Raw genomic sequence first — 11,125 nt, forward strand, 5'->3', positions numbered from 1 at the left:
CTTTCTGTATACTCCGTCCGACAGTCTAGCTACTGTTAGGGGATCTGTAAACTACTCCTGCTGGTGATTTCTTATTTTGCTATTTCCTATCTCCACCAAAACTGATTCCACAACTTGATCTCCTGAGCTAAGGTCATGTCTCACCTCTGAACTAATCTCATCCTGCAATGACTGCTGCATTACTGGTGGGTATTCTCTTTTAGATGACACATTTACATAAGGTCTTGATCTATATTAATGACTTGAATGAAGGGACCGTGTTTGAAATCAAATTTGCTGATGACACAAAAATAGTAATAAAGCAAGTTTTGATGAGGATACAAACATTCTGCAAATGGTTATGGATAGGTGAAGACAGTGGGCAAAAATTTGGCAGATGAAATATAATTTGGGAAACGTGAGATTATCCACTTTGGAAAGAAGAATAGAAAAGCAATGCATTATTTAATTAGGAGACTGTTGAATGCTGCAATAGGGGGATATGTACGTGAATCATAAAATGTTACAGTAAGAAGTCTTACAACAACTTTAACCTGGTGTTGTAAGACTTCTTACTGTGCTCACCCCAGTCCAACTCCGGCATCTCCACATCATAAAATGTTAGTGTGCAGGTATAGCAAGTAATTAGGAAGGTAGATGGAATGTTGACTTTTATTGCAAGAAAGACGGAGTGTAAAAGTAGGAAAGTCTTGCTGCAAGTGTACAGGGCATTGGGCATACTACAAACTTTCTATAGTTTTGGTGTCTTACTTAAGGGACGATATACTTGCATTGGAAGCAGTCTCGAGAAGGTTCATTAGGCTGATTCCTGAGATGAAGAAGTCGTATAAGGAAAGGTTGAGCAGGTGGGTCCAATGGAGTTTGAACAGATGAGAGGGGATTTAAAAAAAAATAAAAAATCCTTGGGATGAGGGCATTGCTGCTGAGCCAACATTTATTGCCCATCCCTAATTGCCCCTGAGAAGCTGGTGAGCAGCCTACTTGAACCACTGCACTCCATATGATGTTGGTACACTCAGTGTACCTAAACTGGAGGGAGGGATTTCCATGATTTTGACATAGTGACAGTGCAATATAATGGCTTGGAGGGGAACTTCCAGGTGGTGGTGATCCCATGTGTTGGCTGCCCTTACCCTTGTAAGTGGTAGTGGTCATGGGTTTGGAAGGTGCTGTCTAAGTAGCCTTGGTGAGTTTGTGCAGTGTATCTTGTCGATGGTACACACGGCTGCCACTGTGTCGGTGGAGAGAGTGAATGTTTACGGATGGGGTGCCAAACAAGCGGATTTGCCCTGGATGGTATCGCGCTCTTTTGAGTGATGTTCAATCTGCACTCATCTAGGCAAGTGGAGAGTATTCCTTCATACTCTTGATTTGTGCCTTGTAAATGGTGGACAGGCTTTCGGGAGTCAGGAGGTGAGTTACTCACCACAGGATTCCTGCTCTTGCAGCCACAATATTTATATGGCGAGTCCAGTTCAGTTTCTGGTCAATGGTAATCCCCAGGATGTTGATCTTATTGAAATCTGTAAAGTTCTGAGGCAACCTGACAGGATAGGTGCTGGCAGGATATTTTCCCTTGTGGGGAAATCTAGATTTTTGGGGCAGTTTCAAAATAAGGCGCCTCCCATTTAAAACTGAAATAAGGAGAAATATTTTATCTTGAAGGGTATATTTGTCCTTGGAATTGTCTCCCCCAGAGAGCAGTTGAGGTTGAGTCATTGAATATATTCAGGGTTGAATTAGGCAGATTTTTGATGCACACAGGAGCTGATGGCTATAAGAAGGCGAGAAAGTGGAGTTAAGGCCACAATCAAAATAGCCATGATCTTATTGAATGGGGGAGCAGGCCCAAGGGGCTGAATGACCTACTCCTGCTCCTATTTCTTATTCCCTTTTGCTCTTCTCCCTTCATCTGCTTTCTTACAATATTTGTAGCTTACTGTTTAGATGACTTATTGAATACGATATTAGAAATCTAAAGCTGCAGTATCGGAATGTTATTAGTGGACTCTTGCCAATGAGTTGCGGATCTGAACATGCGTAACTTTTGGATATTGTACAAACAGACTCCGAATACTTTGTTTCCAAGTTAGCTTTGGATTGTCATCATAAAGATAAGTGAAGGAATGCCCATTCACCTCAGTTAACTCATCATTTGTAGAAATGTGCAGTTTTCACCACTTCATTACAACATAGCCCTTTAGTGCCCCATGAAGGAGACTACATCAGGTAATTACCACTTTGTGTGAAAAGTGTTTCTTGGCCATCAGTTCTGCAGCTAGCTGCCCCTTGCAGTTTGTACACTTTGTATTTATTTTGCCTTGTCCTGCAATTGCAATTGCAAATGCAATTTTAATTAATACTCATTTGCTTTTCCTATTAAATTAAATTAAATATGTTAAATATCCCTCAAGTTGTCTCTCCAAGGACTTCTTTTCTTGACTGCCATCATTCAGAGTTTAATAGTTCCTCATAGTAGCCCTCTGACTGTGGAGACCAACTATGTTGTCCTTTTTCTACACAATTTCTGGGATTTGGAGGTTTTCCTGTGCCTCACTGGTTATTAAATGAAGTGTTAGCGATGTGCTGACCAGAACACTATACAGCTTCAATATGACTATCGTACATTTAATATAGCTCAATGTTTTCTTTGCTTTGCTAATTGTTGCTGTTTGTGACTTGTCAAGGTTAATGTAGAGACAACTGTCATTTCCAATCTGCTTCAGTCTCTTCCATTCGTTAAGTTCTTCTTTCACTTACTTGCATTAACCCTCATCATAACGCATTAATCTCCCTTTGTTCTCTCATTTGCCAAATTGCCTTCCATTCTCTGTAACTCCTTGGCTATGCGTTCAAACTCTCAGTTCAAATCCATTAATAGGAGAGAAGGGAGAATGAGGGAGGTGAGGATTCTCATGACCATAATTCTGGGGCAAAATCAGTTTTGATTCGCACACCTAAGTTGTGTCTTAATTTAAACTCGGTAAACAGTGAGGTGGAGGGAGGTATTTGATGGCGGATAAGAAAGGAAAAACAACATGAAACAATCTGAATAGGATTGTGTTTACAGAAAACAATGATGTCCAAATTGGATGGAGCACAATACATGTGGTTTACAATCAGCAGAGGAATGCTTTAGAATTCCTTTACGGTGCCTGACACAGGGCATAGTGAGGTTTAGATTTTACACACACTTTTTGTTCTAGTCCCTATTGACAATGACTCTTTGTTGGCACAATTTTCCATGAACGTGGAGCAGACAATGTTCATCCAAGGATTCATTAATGCAGCTCTGTCAAAAAGTCACCATAGTCCCTGAGGACCATAGGCTGCTTTCCCCTTTTGAGAGAGAGCTGACTGGTCGTGCTCTAACCTGAGGGTCACTACACCTCGGGTGAGGGGCAAGGTTGTGAAGGTGGGGCCTTCATGGATAACCTCAGCTGGTAAGGGAATTGAACCCATTCTGTTGGCATCGTTCTGCGTCACGAACCAGCCAACTGAGTTAATCAACCTGATTACAGAAAGGATGGGAGAGGTTGCAGAGAAAATTTATGATAATACTAGCAGGGATAGGGTGGCATGGTGGCACAGTGGTTAGCACAGTTGCCTCACGGCGCCAAGGACCCAGGTTCGATCCCGGCCCCTGGTCACTGTCCGTGTGGAGTTTGCGCATTCTCCCCGTGTTTCTGTGGGTCTCACCCCCACAACCCAAAAGATGTGCAGGGAAGGTGGATTGGCCATGACAAATTGCCCCTTAATTGGAAATTTAAAAAATAAATGTTAGCAGGAATAGAGTTCTTTGAGACAGAGGAAGTTGAGGGGAGATTTAACTGAAGTGTAAAGATTTATGAAGGACTTGGATAGAATGAAGGACTCATTTTTCTTCGCAGAGGTCAATAACCAGTAGCATAGATTCAAAATAATTCACAAGAATTCTAGGAGAGTTGAGGAGAAATGTTTTCACCTAGAGGATGGTGAAGGTCTGGAACTCACCTCCTGCAAGGGCGGTTGAGGTTAGAAATCCTTTTGTTTTGTTATAGATTTGTTTTCTCTCTTGAACTTAGTTTCTATCTTTGGAGAGCACTTTGAGTTTATAAGTCTTGTGATTTACAGGCCTGTTCCTGGTGATGATTGGAGTGAGAGGAGATATTTGAATGCATGTATTTAAAAGCATCATGAAATAAGCAGAACCGCCAAAGTGGGACATTTAATATAGAACACAGTAGCAAAATGCTAAGTATATCCAGTACCTGCACTGGCTAATGTCAAGTCAGATTTATTCCTGCTGCCCACTAGGGTCATCATGAAAAGAATGCCCGCCCCCGGCCCCTCCACACACACACCAGGCAGGCCAAGTGGATAGAAAAGATCCCATGGTACAAATAGCAAGGATTTCTCCCAGGTCTTGGCTATTATTTACCGTTCCACCGGCATCACATAAAACAGATTGTTTGGCCATTATTTCATTACTTTCTGCAGAACGTCACTGTATGCATGGCTGGCATGGTTCCTAAATTAAAAGTAACTACAAATGTATTTCCTAGGCTTTAAAAGTGCTTTCTGAGGTCAGGAAAGGAGCTATACAAATGTAGATTTAAAAAAATGTCATGTAGGAAAGTACTGTTAGTCAGAACCTTATAAATACAATCCTTTGATTTTGATTCCATTATGGTCTTTTGTCCAGTAAATAAAAATTCACTGACTGCAAATGTATTGAGTTTAAATGGAGACAGCATGGCTAGTATGTGTGCAAATGTTCATTAGTCTATAGAAACGCAACTCGGTGACCTTTGTCAATTATATTTATAATATATGTTAAAGCTGTAACTCAATTCCTTGAACAATCCACACCCTTCCACTAACAAAGCAAACTCTTTTTTTTTAAACCACTTAGATTTCCCAGATTCCAGTGATAAACAGAGTCGCACCATACGGGAACTTTTGGAAGCAATTTATCCTAGGGTTGATAAGCAAGACTACGTCATCAGACTTGAACCCATAGAAACAAATCAGAATGCAGTGTACCAGCATGTAAGTAGACTCGATGATGCAGACGTCAACATAGAAACGTACAGTCCACAAACCTCCAGCCAATTACCAGCACAAGAGTCAGTCGTTGAAAAGATGCCAGAGATTGCACCAGCGGAAGAGTTGGAACCCGTTGGTCCAGTCACAGAGTTTATAAAGAAAGAAGTAGAAGCGCAAAGATTAGAACAAAGCAAGGAACCTCCCCTTCCAGAGATGGGGATCTCCAATGGTTCCACTCTTGCTCCCCACCTGGTCTGCTGCCTTTGTGCAAAAACATTCAATTCCCGGCGCAGTGTGCGCCGGCACGTTAGGAAAGTTCACAAGAAGAGGATGGAAGAGCTGAAGAAGTACATCGAAACTAAGAACCGTGCGGGGCACCAGTCCACCCTCTGTAACACCAGAAGACAGTCCAAGGGCATTGGCGTCGTCACAGTGGGCAGGAACTGTCCGGTCTGCCACAAGTTCTTTGCCACGAAAGCAAACGTGCGACGGCATTTTGATGAGGTGCACCGCGGCCTGAGGAGGGACTGCATTACTCCTGACATCGCCACCAAACCCGGACAGCCGCTCAGCTTGGAAGAATCATCCTCCAAGCCTGTGGCAGCTTCTCCACCCCGCAGGCGCAAGTCTTCCTCAAAGGCGGAGTACAACCTGACGGCGTGCAAGTGCCTTTTGTGCAAGAGAAAGTACAGCTCACAAGTTATGTTGAAGCGCCACATGCTGATTGTGCACAAAATGAATCTGGGAGAGAGTCTGTCCAAGCCCCCGGAGCAGGGCACAGCTGTGGAAAGCTGTTTGGAGGTGACGGAAACTAGTGCCTGCTGCACAAGCAATACAGAGGTCACACTGCCTGCCAACAGGACCTCTCCTCAGGGTGAGCCCAAAAGCTTAAGTCAAGTGGGCGAGACCAAAATCACTCCAATGCTGAAAAACAAAGTGAAGCAAGAGAATGACAGCCCCAAGAGTTCAAGCCTATCTGCGGCAGCTGGCCACCCCAACCCCAGAAAGCCCAAGCTCTCGATGGGCTTCGACTTCAAACAGCTTTACTGTAAGCTGTGCAAGCGACAGTTCACTTCCAAGCAGAACCTGACAAAGCACATCGAACTGCACACAGATGGTAACAATATCTATGTCAAGTTCTACAAGTGCCCCCTTTGCACCTATGAGACGCGTCGCAAGAGGGACGTGGTCAGACATATAACGGTGGTGCACAAGAAGTCAACCCGCTACCTGGGCAAAATCACTGCCAATCTAGAGAGCCGAGCAGTGAAAAAACCGATTGAATTTGTCCTGAACAGAGTGCCGAGACGAGGTGCCCAGAGGGATGAAGCAAAGCACACCAGGAAACATGATGGCACTTCTGCCTTCCCTGTCCCATACTCTGCCGTTGTTGGCAGGAAAACTGATGGAGCAGAGCCTAGCACTGAAGTAAAATTCACCAAACACTTCTCGCTGCACAAGTGCACTAAGTGCGGAAAGGCATTTGCCAAAAAGACATACCTGGAGCATCACAAGAAGACGCATAAAAACTCAGTTGTGACACTGGAAGGAAATAAAAATGTCGGCCGCAGCACCCGGTCCAAAGCCCTTCTCTCTGGTAAGAGTGCAGTGATGTCATTCATTTTGTGGTTAAAAAACTAAAAAACAAACCTTTTGTAGTTTTTGCCCTGATATTTAACTCTAATGGGGCACTACTAACTTTACTCACCCGAGACGGAACCCAAACAATGGGGTGGAATGCTCTCGTTTAGCATTTCATAGATATCATAGAATTTACAGTGCAGAAGGAGGCCATTCGGCCCATCAAGTCTGCACCGGCTCCTGGAAAGAGCACCCTACCCAAGGTCAACACCTCCACCCTATCCCCATAACCCAGCAACCCCACCCAACACTAAGGGCAATTTTGGACACTAAGGGCAATTTATCACGGCCAATCCACCTAACCTGCACATCTTTGGACTGTGGGAGGAAACCGGAGCACCCGGAGGAAACCCACGCACACACGGGGAGGATGTGCAGACTCCGCACAGACAGTGACCCAAGCCGGAATCGAACCTGGGACCCTGGAGCTGTGAAGCAATTGTGCTATCTACAATGCTACCGTGCTGCATTTGATCTGATTTCACTCTCCATTATATATTGGATGGGATGTGCATCTTTGAGTTAATGTCATTAGTTTCCAGCCCAGTAATCTTGGTTAAATTTAGCCCCTTGGTTTTGTTTGGTATTGTAGATTTAATAGAAAATTTTCATCCTTGAATACATCCCACTGTTCTGTCGCAGATTTACCTAAAGGTGTCACTCTGGTCAAATTTGAATTTTAAAAATAATTAATCGTTATTGTCACAAGTAGGCTTACACTGCAATGAAGTTACTGTGAAAAAGCCCCTAGTCGCCACATTCCGGCGTCTGTTCGGGTACACAGAGGGAGAATTCAGAATGCCCAAATGACCTAACAGCACGTCTTTGGGGACTTGTGGGAGGAAACCGGAGCACCCGGAGGAAACCCACGCAGACACAGGGAGAACGTGCAGACTCCACACAGACAGTGACCCAAGCCGGGAATCGAGCCTGGAACCCTGGTGCTGTGAAGCAACTGTGCTACCCACTGTGCTGCCCTATTTATATCTGATTTTATTAAAATTGGCCTTCCCCCAGTTTTGAACTTTGAATTGAGACCCATACTTGTCCTTCGCCATAACAATCTTGAATCTAACAGAATTATGATCACTGTCTGCAAAATGCTCCCCCACTGATACTTCAACCACTTGCCCGGCTTTGTTCCCGAAAATTAAAACCAGGACCCACCCCTCTCTTGTACGACCTTCTACGTCTTGGCTCCTGGATGCATTTTAAGAAATCCGCTCTCTTTAAACCTTTTACACTATGACTACCCCAGCGGGAGGAGGTGGCAAAGTGGTATTATCACTGGGCTAGTAATCCAGAGACCTAGGGCAATGCTCTGGGGTACTGGGTTCGAATCCCATCACGGCAGATGGTGACATTTGAATTCATTAAAAACCTGGAATTAATAGTCTAATGATGACCATGCCAATTGTCATAAAAACCCATCTGTGAAGGAAATCTGCTGTCCTTACCCGGTCTGGCTTGCACGTGACTCCAGATCCACATGGCGATACGGTTGACTTTTAACTGCTCCACTGAAATGGTCTGGTATGCCCTTCAGTTCAAGGGCAATTAGGGATGGGCAACAAACACTGTCCCAGCCAGCGACTCCCACATCCCAAGAACGAATACATTAAAAAAAATGTTTGGTAAGTTGAAATCCCCCATGATCCCTACTTTCACATTTCTCTGAAATTTGCATATATCTGTTCTTCTGTTTCTCTTAGACTGTTAGACTCCCAGAATGTGGGGCGGGATTCTCCGTGAACCGGCGGGGCGGCCCACTCCGCCGCCAAGGAGTGGCGTGAACCACTCCAGCGTCGGGCCGCCCCGAAGGTGCGGAATCCTCTGCACCTTCAGGGGCTAGGCTGGCGCCGGAGTGTTTGGCGGCGCGCCAGCCTGCACGGAAGGGCTTGGCGCCACGCCAACTGGCGCCGAAGGGCCTCCGCCGGCCGGCGCGGGTTGGCGCATGCGCGGGTGTGCTAGTGTGGGCTGGCGTCATCCCAGCGCTTGCGCAGGGGGGTTCTTCTCCATACCGTCCATGGCAGAGGTTGACTGCGGCTGGTGCGGAGGGAAAGAGTGCCCCCAAGGCAAAGGCCCGCCCGCGGATCGGTGGGCCCCGATCGCGGGCCAGGCCACCGTGAGAGCACCCCCTGGGGCCAGATCCCCACGCGGCCCCCACCAAGGACTCTGCAGGCCGCCCGTGGAGCCAGGTCCCGCCTGGAACCTGTTGTGATTGACGCCGGCGGGACCCACCGAAAACGGGCGGCCACTCAGCCCATCCCAGGCCAGAGAAACGCCGGGAGGGGGGGAGGTCCCATCAACCGCCGACCGGCACGGCGCAATCCCCGCCCCCAGCAAAATCCCGGCGCCGGTGAATTCGGCAGCCGGCGGGATTCACGCTGCGGGGGGTCGGAGAATCCAGCCCGTGATTTCTCCTTTTTAGTTTTTAAGTTCATTTGAAGAATCTTCTAAAGATGGTGTCCTTGCTTACTGCTATAATTGATTCCCTGATCATATTTGTGATGCCATTTTACTCTCCTCTTTTACCTCCTTCCCTCTCTCACCTGAAGATCCTATATCCTGGAATATTGAGCTGCCAATCCTGCTCCTCTCTCAACAATGTCTCAGTGACAGAAATTTCAGCATACCCCTCTGTTTTAATTTGTGCCCTCAACTAATCTGCCTTGTTCGTCAGACTCCTTCCATTAAAATAAATGCCATCCAATCTTGCCAAACTCCCCTGTGACTTAACAGGCCTAGGAATTCTACGCCTTTTTGACTCACTTGATGTCTCTTCTAATTTTGGCTATGCCTCTATCCCCGCTGAACCTTCTCTCAGGATCCCACCCCCTTGGCAAGTTAATTTATGCCCTCCCCAGCAGCACTAGCAAACCTCCCTGCAAGGACACCGGTCCCATTTGGTTCAGGTGCAATTCGTCCGCCTGGTACAGGCCCCACCACCCCCAAATACGGTCCCAATGTCCCAGAAATCTAAAGCCCTCCCTCCTGCACCATCTCTCCAGCCACGCATTCATCTGGACTAACATACTATTTCTATAGTCACTAGCACGTGGCACTGGACATAATCCAGAGATTACAACCTGCAGGGTCCTGTTTTTTGGTCTACTTCCTAGCTAAATTCTGCCTGCACAACCTCAGCCCTTTTTCTGCCTCCACCGTTGGTACCAATGTGTACAATATATGTTTGCCCTCCCCCTTCAGAGTGCCCAGCATCCAGTCAGTGACATCTCTGACCCTGGCACCAGGGAGGCAACATACCATCCTGGAGACTCTTGTGGCCAATGAAACCCCTGCCTGAACCACTTACAATTGAATGAAATGAAAGACTGAAAATCACTTATTGTCACGAGTAGGCTTCAATGAAGTTACTGTGAAAAGCCCCTAGTCGCCACATTCCGGCGCCTGTTCGGGGAAGCTGGTACAGGAATTGAACCGTGCTGCTGGCCTGCCTTGGTCTGCTTTAAAAGCCAGCGATTTAGCCCAGTGAGCTAAACCAGCCCAATTGAATCCCCTACTACTTCCTCCTCCCTTCTTGTGCAGCAGGCCCACCCATGGTTCCTTGAAATTGGCTGTCACTACTTTCACCTACACAGTCACCTCCCCCAACAGTATCCAAACCGGTACATCTGTTATAAATGGGATGGCCATAGAGAACTCTAGCACTATCTTCCTTCTTCTACTCTGCCTGGCGGTCACCCATCCCCTTTCTGCCTGTTCAATCTTCACTTGCGGTGTGACCACCTCACTGAATGTGCTATCTGTGACTTGCTCAGCATCGCGGATGCTCCACAGCCAATCCACCCTCAGCTCCAGCTCTGAAATGCAGTTAGACAGTAGCTGCAGTTGGACATATTTCCTGCACACATAGTCACCAGGAAGACCTGAAGCTTCCATGATTTGTCACAGAGCAAAAGAGGAGCATATCATGGGTGTGAACTCTCCTGCAATGACCACTCTTCAATCCCTCATTTACTCCCTCTTCTTAACAAAAGAATATGCTTATATAAGTGTACTATTTTCTTACCTCCTTACGCTAACTTTACTTCCCTTTCCCTACTTTGTTTACTTGTATTACAATGACCCTGACTTTCAATTATTTGCGTCGTTTCTCAGTTAAGCCCTTCCTTTAAGAAAAACACTTTTAAAAACTCACGACTGCTTCACTGTAACGCTGATTGCGGGGCCAATGAGAACAGAAGTCCGACCTTGGTGTTTTATAAAACTCAGATGTGCTCACCTCCTGCCCGGACTGAGACTCAGCTCTGCACTCGATCTTTTTAGCTTCACCGTCACCCAGTTTCACCCAACTCCCTATTTTCACCCAACTCCAAAATTACTTTTGTTTAGCCAAGTAGCACTCACAGTGCAGCAAAAGCAGCTCTTGTGTTCTTTTGATTTGTCTTTAACAACAAGGCGATGATCCTTTCTGGATCATTAAATTAGAACA

The 11,125-nt window shown here is 46.1% G+C and overlaps 1 protein-coding gene across 3 annotated transcripts in view; it reads left to right on the plus strand.

The window, feature by feature from the left end:
* LOC140396178 (zinc finger protein 800-like) overlaps positions 1-11,125 on the plus strand; it is a 162,111-nt gene that overhangs the window by 142,556 nt on the left and 8,430 nt on the right. For all 3 annotated transcript variants that reach the window (XR_011936475.1, XM_072484441.1, XM_072484440.1), the window contains exon 7: positions 4,895-6,625. Coding sequence is in view for 2 of the 3 variants with exons in the window: in XM_072484441.1 (XP_072340542.1) it covers positions 4,895-6,625 (1,731 nt within the window). In the remaining variant the exon portion in view is untranslated. The remainder of the gene's footprint in view (positions 1-4,894; positions 6,626-11,125) is intronic.

The sequence above is a fragment of the Scyliorhinus torazame genome, chromosome 19 (genome assembly GCF_047496885.1).
Source record: "Scyliorhinus torazame isolate Kashiwa2021f chromosome 19, sScyTor2.1, whole genome shotgun sequence".
Taxonomy (NCBI): domain Eukaryota; kingdom Metazoa; phylum Chordata; class Chondrichthyes; order Carcharhiniformes; family Scyliorhinidae; genus Scyliorhinus; species Scyliorhinus torazame.